Below are 16,676 nucleotides of genomic sequence, written 5' to 3'. Positions count from 1 at the left end.
GTGAGGGTATTCATGCGGGTTCCCGTGTGTGTGTGTGTGTGTGTGTGTGTGTGTGTGTGTGTGTGTGTACGTACGTGAGAGAGAGGACTGTTTTATGCTTGTCTGTGTTAAAGCTGCTAATGAGAGCCAGAGGAGGTCAGATCCTCATGAATGCTCTTTTAAACTACATATAAATACTAATTGTGTGTGACTGTGTGTGTGCACACATATAAGCATAGAAAGCTAGACAAGGAATAAATGTGTGCGTCTCTGTCCTCTCGTCTCTGAACTCGCCAGCCCCACCCGTTTCTCTGTGGGCCCCCTGCTCAACTAATCACCCTGCCAGGGAATCGGAGCTGTAGCTAATGGGGGCCTGTCTGTCAGGAGGACGGCCTTGTCAGAGAGGCATGTTTTCAGCATGGCACACTGACTCAAATGAGCCATCTGGGAGGAAAAAGAGGAAAGCAGAGAAAATTAAAGAACAATTGGGGAGGCCAAAAGGTGATTGTGCTGCAGCATGTCACATAGACACAGGGGGGCACATATTAATCTGCACAAAAATCAAAAAAGCATTTGTTTATAAGATCCTGACCTTTCAAAAGGAATCATGGTGTCAGCAAATGAATAGCTAGTTAATCAGTTAGTTGATCAACAGAAAATGAATCTGCAGCTTTTGATAATTGATACATTCAGTCATTTTTCAAGTAAAAATGTACTGTGTCACATTAAAGTGAATATCTTCTGGATTTGGGACTAGTGGTCAAAAAAACATGAAAAAAGCTGTTGGAAATTTGTACAATTTTATTGTCAGATTAAATGGAAATATATAAGATCTTTTGTAGCATTTGTCTGTCAATTGATTTCAAGAGCTGTTTTTGAAATAACTGGAGACTGGTTATGAATTACAGATGAAGCAGGCTGTGAACTCGTTATCAGTAAATTCACATAAGCAACAGTGGGAACTGTCTAACCTTTGAGGTGTCTCACTAGCTATCCTGTTACACTTACTGGTTCCCACAGGCTTCCACCTCTCTACATCCTGGTCAGGAATTCCAGTTTGTCGGCACCAGTTGGGGAGTGTCCAGTTGCCCCTTCAAACTGCGTCCAGATCCTGATTTAGGTTCATATTATTAAGATTCCTACTGCAGTGAATAGGCAATAGATTTACATGTCTTATTAGCCTGAATTTCTTACAGATGAAAATAAAGATGAAATAAAGTGTGTATTGTCATGATTATAAGACAGAACTGGCCAGTTACAGACCATTCAACGAATTCTCAGTGTTGATACTGTGCATGACCACTAGATTGCCCGCTTTTACTTCCTGACTGGGACATTTACCCTTTGACCTGTACCATAATTTGTTGTGGGTCATGTTGATGTGTGAGCATGTTCTTCCTACCTTTTTTTTGTGATCTCTCTGTCTCTCTCTGGGCCCACCAGGACAGACAGCCCAGTGTCCACTTTCAAAGGCTCCTTGTGTTGTTTCTAGGGGTTAGGTAGACCATGGGGGCCTGGGAAGCATTTATGTGGAACCCTGGCTCATTCACATTCCCTCAAGACGCAGCGAGAAGTTCTTCCAACTTTCAGTCGTTATTAGTCACACCTCTGTCTGGCGTGTCATCGAAGTTCATGAGGTGGAATACTGATTGCACTGGGGCTTTATGTTCGGAACACTCAATCCTGAAATCATTATATTAAATATTACATTAATACTTTAACAAAGACAGTAATTCATGATTTTCTAGCCAACAAATTATGTTGGCTATAATCATGCAGCCGCACAATTGTGACTGAAAATTCTGTGCTTTTCGGCAGGCGGGTTAGCATAGCAGCACATACCAGCATCAGCAACAACACCTTTGTCTGAATATTGATATATATGAAGTGAATATATTTAGGTTTGGACCTACAGATTGACCAAAACAAGCAGTTTGAAAGCATCTTATTGGGCTCTAGTTGGGGCTGTTTTGTAGTTATAGTCTAATATTGTTTTTTGAGCATTGAATTAATCAGGAGCATAATCAACTGTTTAAATGTTGGTAAAAATAAACATTAGTTGCAGCTCTGTATTAAAATGACGATTGCTTAAACATGTATTCTAAAGTGCAGATGCCACATGGCAGAATATTATCTTGTGTGGTGTAACAGAGAGGAAAGGAGTGTGATCAGAAAAAGGAAGAAGAGCCTCATCTGTCTGTCCATGCTCGAGAGGATAAAGGCTATAGAGGAGAGGCTCTGGAGGAGCTGGCGGGTGGTTAACGATGATTTATGAGAGCCCAATCCATTACTCTGTCTGGTCTCACATATGTTGGATCAGGTATCTCATTGGACATTTAGAGGCCACAGAAGGTTTCTCTGTGGGTTTGAAGTGGACATGGCTCCACCATGGGAACTGTGTGTGAGAGAGATGTTCCTTTGATTTCTTTAGAATACAGTATGTGTGTATGTCCATCTTTATTGTGGCTGAAAGAGACTCGTGTAGTCTTTTTTTTGTACCTGAGGTGCTGCTTGTCTATCAAGCTCTCACATACGTATTCACCAGCAGACTCCTACTATATGAATATTCAGTGCATCTTGAATAAGATGCTGTTTACTCTTTAGACCATTTCTGACAATCCCTTGAGAGGTTTTCCATGGATGAGGACAGCAGTACTATACACCCTGTAACATGCAGGGCATTACTTTGTCTTATTAATACATCTTTGAAAGAAAATCCTGACTGGAAAAACTGATGGACATCAATTTAAACCAAAGTGAATTTTTGTTTGTTTGTTTGTATTTTCCATATTTGTTGCATTGTGTGTTTGCCTGTGATTCTTACACTGACACATTTTTGCATGTTCAGCTGATCTGCCTTGCTTATACCAGTAAAGGAACAAACGCAGTGACAGCAGCCTTCATTTTTAAATTAGTCAAGTATACAGTCAAGGAAGCCATTATTTTGCATCATTTTGGCTGTATCATACTAATTCAGAGGTTTGCTACTCTCTGCCCCCCTGTCAGACTGCCAGTCGTCTGTGGCTCTGCAGGTTCTGACTGCGCGCTGTCAGGGCAAGAAGAGCTGTCTGGTTCAAGCCTCCACCAGAGACTTTGGAGATCCGTGTTACTCGGGAACCAGGAAGTACCTCAGTGTCATCTACACCTGTGGTGAGTCCCAACATACCCTTACTGTGGGTTCATTCTCATGCCACCAGGGGGCGATATTTGATCTGCTTCTCTTCTGTCTTGGTTTAGATGTGTAAGTTACTAGCCATAGCTATCTCTGGTATACTCGGAGAAGAATTACGTCTACTGGGGGGTTAAACTATTAGTCATTTTTTTGTTAGGTGGTGGTAGGACCATCATGTAAAATGTTCAAAGCTCAACTCATTTTCACAACCACAATATGTTGGTTTGTTTTTATCTGGCATCCTCTCTTCTGTTTGTGACTTTGCTTGTGCGGATGGAGGGAGATTGATGGTCTTCTGTTTCCCACCCCTGGGCTAATCCTGTACTGTCAAGGCTGTAATTCATTAACCACAACCTAGGACATACATAGACACACACATGCTATCCATTCGCCTCTAGCACCAGGAACTGATCAATTAGCACCGTGGCCTGGAGCCTCTAAAACCCACCAACACCACTGGCATTTGAGATCCACAGCCTGACTTGGAAGACTGTTACGCATTGCATTTTAGTGTCATTTTTGAGTTCTGATTTTGAAGACAGGATTTTATGAGATTGATGCTTGACCACATGAATTGACAATAAAAATCTTGAAACCTTTGATCTTGATCTTGAAATTAAATGTAGTCTGAACTGCATTTCCCAGCAGCTCTTTTAAATGCTTCTTTTCCCTGGGTATAAGTCTGCATCCTGAAGTTCAGATCAGAATTTCTGGCTTGTTTATTGTCTGGTTTTGTTGAAGATTCACCGCCCTCTGTCTCCAAATGCTGTGATTGTCAGATATTTCTCAAAGAATCCATTCATCCTTTATCTCAGAAATACCTGGCCCTTGTAGGCAAGCATACACAGAGTGTTCAGCCATGTTTATGGAGTCTCGAATCGCTGCTGACCTCCCTTATCTGTCACCGATAACACATCGTGCTCTAGTAATGGCTGTGGTGCTGAGTCGCTTCGGTGAGTGTGTTTGTGAGGAAGAGGCAGGGTGTCAGACACAGCAGAGAGAGGATGTGGGACAATGTAAATGTTCAACAGATAGAGCTGGGGAGGTTAGGAGGTGGGTTTGTTGCGCTGCGATGAGAGTCAAACGTGAGCGTATCAGTCTAGCTGCTATAGACATGAAGTCACTGGTTGCTCCAGTAAAGCGGTAATTTTAGGGGATCCTCTTTCACTGGTGGTTGAGTGTGTGTGGGACCGACATTTGTGTCAGAGGAGGGAATGGAGGATGTCTGTCTGCACATGGTTGTTAGCATTTTTGTGCACATCTGTGCATGGTGGTCTGAACTGCGTTTTGCTACAGCTGAAAAAAGTGGCATCTACTTTCACAAAGCGATTGGTTTGAAACTTATCAGTACCTTATGATAGATAGTAAATGAGTAAACAAATAAAGAGTCATGAATGGCAGAATTTTATGGACTTATATTACTGATTTGTTTACCTGCTCCTATTTTAGGACCTGTACAACCTGCCAAGCATAGAATAATGAAGCAAACAGGTATTTGTGTGTATGAGAATTTATGGAATTTAGCATTGGGGTGTACGCACACAGGCACAGACATGAGTGTATGTTTGATTCATAGTATGGACTCACTATCAGCCTCAGTGTGCCTGTGATCTGTAAAGCCATCGACCCTCTGAGTCCCAGCCTCCTCCTCATGCAGCCCTAGGGGTGGACCTACTCTTTAGTGGTAACACAGCAGCAAATGGCCTGGAACCTGCCATCAGTCTCCCAACAGATCACACACACACACACACACACACACACACACACACACACACACACACACTGCACATCACCCTCCCCCCCCCCCCCCCCCAGCCACTGTCAGGCTTCATTAACGTCCACTCTTCCAAGGAGGAAGTCCCCATGGCTTGTTTATGTGTTTAAAAAATACTTTGAGATTGTAGATTAACTGCAGCTCTGAATATTTGACTTTTTAAAATGTTAAGAAGATTAAGGTATAAAATACATTTGTAGCAATGAATTCTGTCCTGCAAATTATTCATAGCCTAACCCTCAGTGCAACTGTTAAAGATTGATGAATGAGCCTGCTCGGGGCGCTTTCTTCAAAAAGCTGGGTTCCTATATGGCCCCTTTGAAGTTTCTTTCTTGTAATTTTGTGTTGGTTACTTTGTCAGGGTTTGACCTGTGCCTTCTGAAGACGGAAGGAGAAAAAACTGCCTCTTTTGAACATGCATCCATCTGTATATTTGATTAAAAAGTGCAGGAGAAAGTGCCGGCTTTTTGGACATGTGTTGGTGTAAAAGTTGTTTATGCAGCTTGCTCAACCAGATTTCCAAGGCCTGTCCTGCCTCCCCATACCATCGTTTTGCCAACATCCTTCCTCTGTCATGTGAATGTAGAGAGACAGCCTATGGACATCTTGCATTTGTGTGTGTGTGTCTTTGTACCATGACGGACAGTGATAACTTAAAACTACATTTAACAAAATATGATTTATATATGTCCATGCTGATCAAATCATATCCAGAAGAATCTTTTTATTTTCTTCCCCTCCTCCTTCCTGTGTCAGTCTCAGGCTAAGGCCTCCTCACCCAGAGCAGCTTTTGTCCTCCCCTGAGAGGTATTAAAGCTTCAAAATTTATATGAAGATGAGGAGGCCTCTCTCCTAAACTTCAGATTACCCCTGAAGAGTGTCCACTGTAGTGCAATAGATCATCTTGAACAAGCCACACAGCCTTTTTTTGAACCACACAGAGCAAACTCAGCCGGGGAGATATTGCGTTATGTTATGGACGTGGAAATTCTGTATGAACGGATCTAATTGCTGAGGAGGAAATGGATTAATTGTGGTACTTAGTTGGCGGGATCTGGGGTTGGAGCAGGGGGGCTCAGTGGACCAGACTTGAGGCATTTCCAACCCTGGGGGGCTGAAACCTCAAAATGGAAATAGGATCCCCTAAAAAAAAATCCACATGAAAGTATAATACATCTGTTATTATTCTGTATGTTTTTTTCAGATATAGGACTGCCACTACTCTTTTTGGACCAGATGAAGTTATGAAACTATGCAGTTAAACAGATTTTCCCCTTACTGGCTCAACCATTACTAGTTTAAAATGGAAAGCTTCTTCAAAACAGTCTCACCTCATGGTCCAAATCTGGAGTTTTCAATCACAATCTTTATCAGCAGATAGATTTTGCCTAGATGTAATGGAAAAAGGTAGAAACTCAAATTTCCTTTTTTTTTGGTCACTTAAAGAACCTTAGAATAAGCAGCTGACACACTGTACAAAATAATATCTGATTCTTGATTTCTTTTGTATCGTTTTATGCACATGTCCCCAAAATTCAGTTTGCCGCATTTGGAATCAGAATCAGAATCTGATCATTGAAAACCTTGAAATTTAAAATAAATGCTAAATACTCTTGGCCCTGCCACATGTAGAATTGTGTGTAACATGTCAGTCTGGAAGAACTGAAGAAGAAAATCCACAATTATAACATATTTAGGGTATGTTGCACTTTACTGTGCATTTTTTGGCTTGTATTGTTTATTTGGAATACGAGTAATTAGACAAATACAGACACCACAACATCACACATTACACGAATATATTTCAAAAATGTTGAAAACTAGTTCTTGAATTCGTGTCATTGTTGAAAGTCAGAAAATTCACAAACACCTTAACACAAATTAATTAACACTAAACTTTTGCTACATGAGAGTGAAAGCTGAGCATGACGTGGAGATAGAAGCCTTGGGTTTGGTTCATTTTGATGAAGGATTCACTGTGGAAACAAAACTACAGGGACTTATAAAGGTGTCTTCACTGGCTTGTGATACTGGCTGCTTTTAATAGGCACAGTCTGAGTCGTGGAGATTATAGCTGCCTACAACTGGCTCATGGGATTTTGGGGGGGGGCTAATTTAGATGCAACCGGGGAAAATAGAGGAAGATAAAGATATAATTCAGAAGCTTGAGGGTTTAAATGGTTTCATTTGTTTATGCAGGCATACACGTGGACACGGACACACAAACATACTGTATAATAATACATGTGACCGCTGCAAGCCACACACTCCTCCTGGAGACTGTGGGGAAGATGTTTATTTTGGCCTGGGGAGCCGGGCAGCCAGTGGCTACTGCTGGGCCCCCTCATTCATCATCCCCATTATATCTCATAGCTGCAGGAGTGGAAGACATACAACCAAAAACACTGACATGTGCTGTATGTGGTCCAGTGAAGCAAACACACTCCAGTAAGCTTAAACTTTATTAAGCACTTATCTGACCCACACCTGGGATTCAATGTTGTTTGAAAGAGTGATGCAGCATATGACAGCTCACACTGGTCGGCTTTCTTTCAGTAGGGGTGTTTGACCTAACCCACAGGTCTTTAATTTTTGGCAGTGGGACTGGTAGGCGCTAGACAAGCCCTGTTAATCCTAATCCAATTGTACCAAGGAAATAGGACACAGTGGTCTAACCTAACCCTCAGAACATCTGGGTCTCATTTCATTATTATGCAGTGTATGACCAACCCCTCCTATTGTGGATTTTATGAGAGTGTGATGAGAATGTGATGTCTAAGAAGGCCCGTGAAGAGAGTTTTTGGTGAGAGCGCTCTGTTGCCACAGTGATTTTCTGATGCCAGATGTTGTAGGGGTCTTTAGCTTTGCTAGCAGCTGATGATCGACTTACATCATTGAGTGTCTGCTGGCTGTTTAGTACAGACAGGCAACATGTAGTAACACATGCTCATGAAGCAAATGAAAACAGGTTGACTCACACTCTACCTCTGGCTGTTTCCTCACACTTTTCATTTTTTATTTTTTTTGCTTTTCGCTCATACAGATGGTCGGTGCACTTTAAAGGTTTCTGCTGTCTTTTTCTTTGCTCCATCTTCTTCACACTTCTCTTTTTTCATGCTTCTACTACCAACCTGTCACCAACCTGTAAACCTCTGCCTTTCATCTCATCTCTCTTTCATGTTTGCCTTCTGTCTCCGTTCTGTCCACCATTTCTGACTGCACTGACAACTAGATAATAATCCAGTGCTGTAAATCTCCAAAGGACCATTTTCTATATTTTGAGTACTTTTAGTTTTGATGCTTTATGTGCACTTTGCAAGCATTTCTTGCTTAACTTTTGTCTTACTTTTGATGTTGTCAGTGCAGGAGTATTTTTATATTTGTATTGCTAATTTAACCTGAGTAAAAGTTCGACAAGTAGATTGAGAAATTGAACAAACTTAATTGTGTATAGAAATTGATTTTATTCTGTGTTGGGTGTGTATTTATTAAACAGTTACATTTATAGATATTGTATGTAGTTTTGAGCATTGCATGCTTGTTCCACCTGGCTTTATCGTCACTGTGTAGACGGTCTCATGACCCTGTGGATAATCATTGTCCACTGTCCTGTCACCTGTCTGTCCTGCTGACTCAATACAGACCACTGAGTTCTACCTGGCCTCTTTTATGGCATGTTTATTGAGGCCATAGGTCTCAGTACTACTGGTGTCTGTGAGAATGGAAGAAATAGTTTCTATGATGATTGTTTTGAGGTCTGTAGCTCTGCTGCTACTACTCAAAGCCACTTACATCCATTTTCCAGAGTGGAGGAATGTTCTGCGATTGGCTTTGGGCTGTTCGTGTGCTTTAGAAACGCTGCACACTACACACATACCCCCCGCTCCCCTGCTGTAGTTTTTGCTTAGCCTCTTTTTCAAAATGAGCAACTATGTGTTTGTGAAACTGTAAAATTTGCAGATCTCTGGATGAGAACTCACCGCCAACTTTGGTGGCTTCATAAACTTGTAAACGGTGTACACTGCTGTTTTCATGTCGCGCTGCACACGCTCACAGCAGAAAACTACCCACTGCTTTTTTTTTTCTGTGTTTGTGTGTGTGTCTGCTGTTGTTTTTGATTTTATGTCAAGTGTGTTGAATTTTTGGTGGTGGTGGGGTAGATTAATGCCTTCCGTGTCTGTGGCTGGTTTCAGTTTTCCTCTTGTGGTGTAGAGAGGGGAGAATGAGTGTGTGGGTGTGTGTGTGTATGTGTGAGCCTGGGGGGTGGGAGTCAAGGAGAGAAATTCCCAGAGCATCTTAAGCTGGAGTTATAGATTTGCTCAGTATATGTCTCTGCTAATCAAATCATATACTGTAAGGGTGTTCTGAGTAACTGTAGGTCCCAGAGGCTCCTAGAAAATGTCAGTGCATGTCCCAAACAATTTGTTTTTAATCAGCTTTAATTATAATAATAAGTAATGAACAACAACAGTGGCCAGGGAAGAAATCTTTGACAAATTTCTACTGTCTCAGAGTTGTACTGCCCAACTGTATCATGCGTGTTCACTTAGTGTTCATGTAGCTCAGAGCAAATTGTTCCAGCTCTTAAATACCACATTTCCAGATTTCCAATCTGGGTTGAATGAAATTCTCAGAGCATTTCCTGTAGCATGCTAGATCCCTGATAGACTAGCGGTTAGGGCACAGTGCTCTCGCCGCTGTGGCCCAGGCTCGAGTCAAGGTTGCGTCAGGAAGGGCATCCGGCGTAAAAGACGTGCCAAATGTCTGAGCGAATAGTCAGTGTGACTATTCGCTGTGGTGACCCCTAATGGGAAAAGCTGAAAGTGACATTCATTCATTTCCTGGAGCATTCTGACCCTCTGTTTCTCTCTTGCTTACTCACTCACACACACACTCATGTGTACACTCATAGCCGCTTCCGTCTGCCCTCCCCTCTCCACTTCTCTTTCACACACACTCATGTGTACACTCATAGCAACTTCCTTCTGCCCTCCCCTCTCCACTTCTCTTCGACTGCTCACTCACACAGCCTACTGCTGTGTAGGTGGACACTACATGTCCTGCTTCTCTCTCTCTCTCTCTCTCTCTCTCTCTCTCATACACACACACTCTCTCGCTCCTTCTTTCACCACTACTTGCTCGCCCTTTCTCTCATTCTCTCCTGCTGTCACATTCCAGTTGTGTAAAGCTGGGTTTGACTTTCTCTTTCCTTGAAAGTAGAGAAGAAGGGAAAACTAAACAGAAGAGGAGAAAAGCCTCCACTAGTTCTCTCTGATTAAGAAGAAAAGAAGGAAACTCTCTTCATACTCCTTTTGGCTTAAAAAGGGGGAGTCACCATAGAGGAGCATACCTTCTTAAAGGGGCTATCTTTTTTTTTCCCCCCTCCCTTCCTCCATCTTTCTTTTCCTTTTTTGGGCCGTGCTCCCTCATTCCACTGGGACCCACGGTGGACTTTTCATGTGAGCGCTTGTTTTTATGGCAAAGCTGGTTCCAGCTCTCCTGGCGGGACAGACGGGAGGAGGAAGAGGAGGAGGAGGGGGAGTGTTTGACAAGACAGTCAGCCACACACAAACACACGCGCAGAGAGAAAGTTAATGCCTGGAACAGGGAGGATTTTCCATTCAGCAATGTGTGTGTAAGTGTCACTGTTTTCTGTTTGAACATGCTTTTCTGTGCTATACTCTGGTTACTTTGGTCTCTTTTACTGAAGATGCCAAACTTTTATGTTAGAATAGAAACGGGGCCATCCTACTTGTTTCTCATTTTAAAAGCTTTAACCTTTGGATGGCTATATTTATTTGGTTTGTCTGCATATTTAATCTGTTATATTAGACTCTGTTTTTAGTTTTTTCCTCTTGTGAAGTTGCCCCTCAGGAATCTCATCGCTGTTTTAGCCCTCACTGCTGAGGATACGTATGAGTGGATACATTGATGGTAATTAGGATTCCTGTGAAGCATTAGGAAACAAGTGTTCAGAAAGTGACACTGACTGGGTTAGACTGACAGGGAGCTGTAGGTTTCACATGTGGATAGACAGAAAAGGTTCACTTAGAAGCAGCTGCATGAGATCACTTAGATACAGACAACAGTGTGCACATACTGTACACACACAACTAAACCGATACCCAACAACACCTCAGTCATTATTTGTAGTTGAGTGAAGCTGCTGCTACATGTAGTACTGATCAGTACTGCCCTGTTGTCAGGATTTTGACTCCACTGTAATTAACCACAGGGTGTATAATATAGTAAAACCAACACACACTCCAAATAATGGTGCTGACTCAGTGCTCACTCAGTAAGATCATTTTTAGGTCCACAGCTCGCAGGTATTTTTGTTATCATTTAATGTGATTGAGAAAATAATTACTTAAACATTAGGTCTATGAAATGTCAAATAATAGTGAAAATGGCCCATTGCATTGTTTCCCAGAGCGACATCTTCACATCTCTTGTTCTGTCAGACTCGCGCTCAAATCCTAAACGATTCTCAGTTTACTTTGATCTAAAACAGAGAATCCCAATGTTTAAGAAGCTGAAATCCTAGAATGTTACCTTTTTGTTTGGAAAAAGACAATTACATGATTTTTCAAAATGCAGATGTTTTCCTAGTTTCATCAGATGCTGAACTCTACATATTTAGCATTTAATCCACTTATGCTATTCCAGTAACCTTTCCTGCAATTCAACCTGTGCTTTTTCACAGAAGCCTGACTTGAGCTTGACACACTAAACTCCCAGCAGTGCATGCACAACACCCCAATGCACATCAGCTCTCATAAAAAAAAAAAAAAGGCTAAGAGACAGATTAGCAGTCTTGATGTCCTCCGGAGACTGAGATGACAGTAAGAAGTGGTTAATGGACAAAAAGAACAGGCATCTCTGTCTTTCTCTCCTTTCTGTCCCACACAAAGATGTGACTTTGTTTGACTGTGCTTTGATAATGTGTGTCCAGCCATCAGGTAAGGCTGACTGCTCAGATGTGAAAAGAGAAAAAGCCAGATCCTTTTATCTTCATATAACTTCATATCTCCCTTGATTTGATTTTTATCAGTTTCTTCTCTTTTTTCCTTCTTTATATAGTCATTCCATCCTTCCTTCTTTACTTTCTTCCAGAATGAGTCTTTCTCCAAAAAGTAATCTAAAATAAAAGTCAATTTGGAGTGTATGGGAAGAGTGAGGGTGTCTCCTGATAGCCAAAGCAGATGTGGACCTCCCCACCAAAAATCTTCAGGCATTCTTCAGTAGCAACATGCAGCTGTTGCTTGCAGGGGGTGCTGTGGTTTCCTATCCCCTTTAGCCCACCCTATAGCCCCCACCACTACCATCTCGGTAATACATATACATCCTCTTACCATGGTCTACATGGCTTTGGCCTCATCTCCCCCCTTTCTTCTACTGTACATCTCCAATGTCCCCCTCATCAGCCATGATTCAAACCCTATATCATTACACTAACTTTACTTCCCTGTCATAGCTGCCAGGTCCCCCCGGGCTCAGTGATTATACACCACAATTCTCGATGAACAAGGTAACTTTACAGACCAGAGTTCTGCTTCCAAGAGGCATAGCCCTTTTCTTTCTAGTTTATCTAAAGAATTTTCCTTTCCTCTTGGGCCAATTCTTTTAAATTGATGGGACTGTTAACAGACAAATATTCTCCTGGAGAAGCAAGTGTTTTATCCCTCCTCTGATGTCTGTGTTATTGCCTGGACTGCTCCCGGATAGAGGGATTTCAGCAGCAGTCATTTATCTCCCAGTGAGACTGTGAGCACAAGTCCTCTGGATCCTGGTAGATTTAAAAGGTCATCAAGGTGGAAGAGGGGGAAAAAATTAACTTTCAGAGAAGAAGGACATCATGCAGTTAAACTTTTGAAATGAAAAATATTTGCATTTTAATTAACATAATAAGACAAAAAAGACAGTGCAGATCATTTTTATAACATGTCTGGAGAGGATCTTTAATACACAGTATATTTGTTAATCTTGTTTGATGTTGCACTGGAAAGAATAACTTTGCAGTGATACCAAGCAATTGCTGTGTGTGTCCAGGGTTTCTCACTTTTAAGTTGCCCTTTCACAGACGTTGCTCACCCAGGAAAATTAGGGTGAAGGATGGTGCACCTCTGAGAGAGCAAGTGTGTGTGTGTGTGTGTGTTTTCTCTGATGTGTTGGCCTTAGAAGGACCTTCCCCGTAGTCCAGCTAATTAATCCAGAGCTGTGCACCACAAGGAAAACAGAAATGGGCCAGTGTTGAGGTGCATACCAACTACTGTATGTATGTTCGCATCACTTTTTTTGCCAACGCAATAAAGATATGAGACAATTTGGACAAAAAACAGGACACAGAACTGAAGTTGTGATGGATCACAACCTCAAACAGGGTCAGTCCATTTATCAGTGTGTCCTCTGCAGAGGGCATCCTCACTCAAGACAATATTGATCTCTGATAGCTGTTTTCAGGGTTAGAGGTTATCTGTTATCAGCAGCTCATGGGTCAGTTCTGTGTACCAGGCAAAGGTCAGGAGGTTGCTACAGAGGAAGTAAACTTCACAGGTCATCCTTTCAACATGGCCTCCAGGTATCACTGTTTTATAATGAGTTAGTAGTAACACGTTTCTCTATTGGATGTTTGTTGAAGCATAAAAAAAGAAGTGTGAATTAAAGAATAATTCACGTTTATTACAACCTGGACCTTCATTTTGGTAGTTTTGGGTCTAACCCCTGTAAAATCTTATCTTATTGTTGTTGTGTTTACACCTGCTTTTTCCCCCCTGCTTGAAGTCTTTGTTATGCTAATCTAATCAGATGCTGGCTATAGCTATAGTACTATTCTTCTGAAAGCTTAAAATATATCCTCATCCAGTGGGATGGCCTCTACAGTCTGCCCTAAATATCCTGCAGGCTCCAAGTCTCAGCCTAGCCCAGTATAGTTGAACCATGCTGAGCTGTTATTTAAAAATCTCCCGGAGAACTCCATCACTCTCATCTCGAGCCAGAACACACTGATCCAACCTCCGAACACCACCACAGCCTTGCTCTTCCTTTTTTTTGTTCCAACTGAGGATAAAGGGATGTTGGAAGGCGGGATGGAGGGAGACAACGAGGGAGGAAAGCATTCTCTCTGGACTTCTTTGGCCTGCCTTTTTTTCCCCCAGCAGGCCATCTGTTTCCTGTCTGCAACGTGACACCAGCGCCCCATTGTGATTTAGTTGACATGCTTCACCCAAAGTGTGTGGGAACTGGTGACCTGTGTGCCATTGATTCATATTGAGCGTGCACAGTGGCTGATGTGTAATGCAGTGTTTCTGTCTCAGCCTCCCTGAGTCATGCAGATACACCACAATTCACACTATTCACAATTTCACACTATTCTGTGCACTCAGTGAAGAGGATGAAATATACATTTGAAATCCTGAAGCGTGCACTTGTCAATAGTGGCTGTTTTGTCAGTCAAACGGGTTTTAGGTTTTGTCTAGGCTTGGGTGGGCGGTCTTTGAATCCTGGCTTTCCTCCACTAGAAACGGTAAAAGAACTGGCTGGATGAATCTGGGTGATCCCCACTTTCTTCTTCTCAGCTGGCAGCTTGGACTCTATGAAATACTAAAAAGTAGTGACAAAAAGTGGCTATCGTCTTTTCAGTCATCCAAAAGTATTCCATGCCACTGTATTCCATTTCCCTCACTTCTTCCCTCTCCTATCCCTGTCTGACCCTCTCTCATGGGAATTTTCCGCCCCTAGGCCCACACTAAAAAGCTGGATGACTCTCTTTGCCAGTGTGTTTGTTTTTAATTGACATGCATAATGACGTCCACCAGCTAAAGCAAAGCCGGACCTCCAAGTTGTGTTTGTTTAGTGAGGCTGAAGTGGATCCAGGCCTCCATAGGTCTGCTCATAGTCTTATACCCAAACCAGGAATTAGCTTAGCTCTTCTAGCTAAGGATAATGAGCACTGCAGCACCATTAGCATTGAAAAGCTACTATCTAGGATGTGTAAATAGATGAATAAATGTAACTATAATTTTAAAACGCTAAATTTCAGCCACAGACCCAGAGGTAGATGGTATTAAATGAGAAGATCAATACTGCTTCCAGGAGCTACTGTAGGGGGTGGTTGGCATAACTTAGTGTAGAGACTGGAAAGGGGAAACTAGTAGTGTAGCTCTGTCCAGCTGTAATAAAATCTACCTACCAGCACTTCTAAAGCTTCCCAATCAACATGCTTTCAGTTTGGAATCAATAGCTTCCTGGAATCTGGAATCTGGAATGGTTGGACACAGACAATCTAATCTCTCAGCAAGAAAACAAGTGTCAGTTGTATCCACATGGTCTATCATCATAAAAGCATCACCCTCAAGGAAAAGCCTGCATTTTCTGCTTCTCTTTCTGTCCTTCCTCTTTTACTTCCTGTCTTTTATGTCAAGGGGTTGAATATATATGTGCTAGAAAGGTGTTCTGTGTAATGTGTGTGTGTGAGTTAAAGTGTCAAGTGTTGACACGTGTGTCAGTGCATGCCTGTATGTCTGCCTTATGTCAAATCTGTACTAACCCCTGCGCAGTGTGAAAACGACAACACCATTACAGATCAGATTGCATTTTCTAACTCTATAAGCCACACTGGCTGGCTGTCGAAGGGTTTCTACAGCGGTTTGATACCGGAAAGATTTACAGCACAGATGGAATGAAAATAACTGCAATTTGGGCCGGAGATTGGGAAGACGGGTCCTCTCAGCTGCAGCAAGGGGCTGATTCTGCTGGGCAGAGAGTTATTTGTTAGTGTTTTTAAAGTTGAAATGATACGGGCGGGTGGGTAAACTCCATCTTTTGTCAGATTTGTCAACTATCTGTCTGTCCTAGCCTATTTGTCCTGCTTTATATATGTAACTACAAAACATATAGGAAAAATTTAAATAATACAGGCAGCTATTTAGTTTACAACCTCTTTCCCCATTAAGGCGAACAGGGCACAACCAACCTTTGATACACATGCTGCACAAACCCCTGTGAAAACCTACAATATATGAAGTTAAAACCAACTGCAGTAACTAATTTTGATCTTAATATTATGTTGACTGAGTGTGAAGTAGGCTACACCAATTGGTTTATGTGCAAGGATATATGTAGTCAAGAGGGTACCTAGTGTGAGAGCGTTAATAGGTGCAAAGTAGGCGTACAGTATATTGTGTGCTCAAGAGGGGCTACTATACTATTTCATTGGGAGGTGGGCACTAATACCCTGGTGCACTGTCTTCACCTTTGCACACACAGTATATTTTATAAAGACACAAAGTCTTCATTCCATATCTCTGTTAGTTAAGTTTAATTATCTAATCGCAGCCATTGAGTTACAGACTGCAGGGTCTCTGATGTCCCCTCGGGCACTGTAGCCACGACAGGTGTTTATTTTAAAGACTGTAAACTTGTCTCTGGCAGTCTCTGCGTCGTGTCACTCCTCTCTCTGTCAGTTTCTCTTATGCTCTTTCTTTCTCTACTCTTAACCCTAAGGACAAACTGTACATCTGCCTTTGTTGTGGCTCATGCTGTTTTAAGAGCATGACTAGGTTGACAGAGCAGAAGGAGAAGAAGAAGACAGAACAGACAGGATATGACAGGAAATATAGACCACCAGACAGCAACAGACTACCAGCTGTACCCAGGGAATGTCTGCTAAAGCTCTGGGTCCACATGATGCACTCAAGTGTCCACAACTACAGTTATATCATCAGCTTTTGCTCTTCATGTGGAAAGAGT

The 16,676-nt window shown here is 42.1% G+C and overlaps 1 protein-coding gene across 2 annotated transcripts in view; it reads left to right on the top strand.

The window, feature by feature from the left end:
* eva1aa (eva-1 homolog A, regulator of programmed cell death a) overlaps positions 1–16,676 on the top strand; it is a 32,978-nt gene that overhangs the window by 3,635 nt on the left and 12,667 nt on the right. The window contains exon 2 of one of the 2 annotated variants that reach the window (XM_020588497.1): positions 2,986–3,129. The exons of the other annotated variant lie outside the window; for it this stretch is intronic. Within the exon in view, the coding sequence (XP_020444153.1) occupies positions 2,986–3,129 (144 nt within the window). The remainder of the gene's footprint in view (positions 1–2,985; positions 3,130–16,676) is intronic. 2 annotated transcript variants of the gene reach the window in all.

Source organism: Monopterus albus, unplaced genomic scaffold, assembly GCF_001952655.1.
Source record: "Monopterus albus unplaced genomic scaffold, M_albus_1.0 scaffold9.1, whole genome shotgun sequence".
Lineage (NCBI taxonomy): Eukaryota > Metazoa > Chordata > Actinopteri > Synbranchiformes > Synbranchidae > Monopterus > Monopterus albus.
The sequence above is the reverse complement of the archived record's forward strand: the minus strand, read 5'-3'. Positions and strand labels throughout refer to the sequence as shown.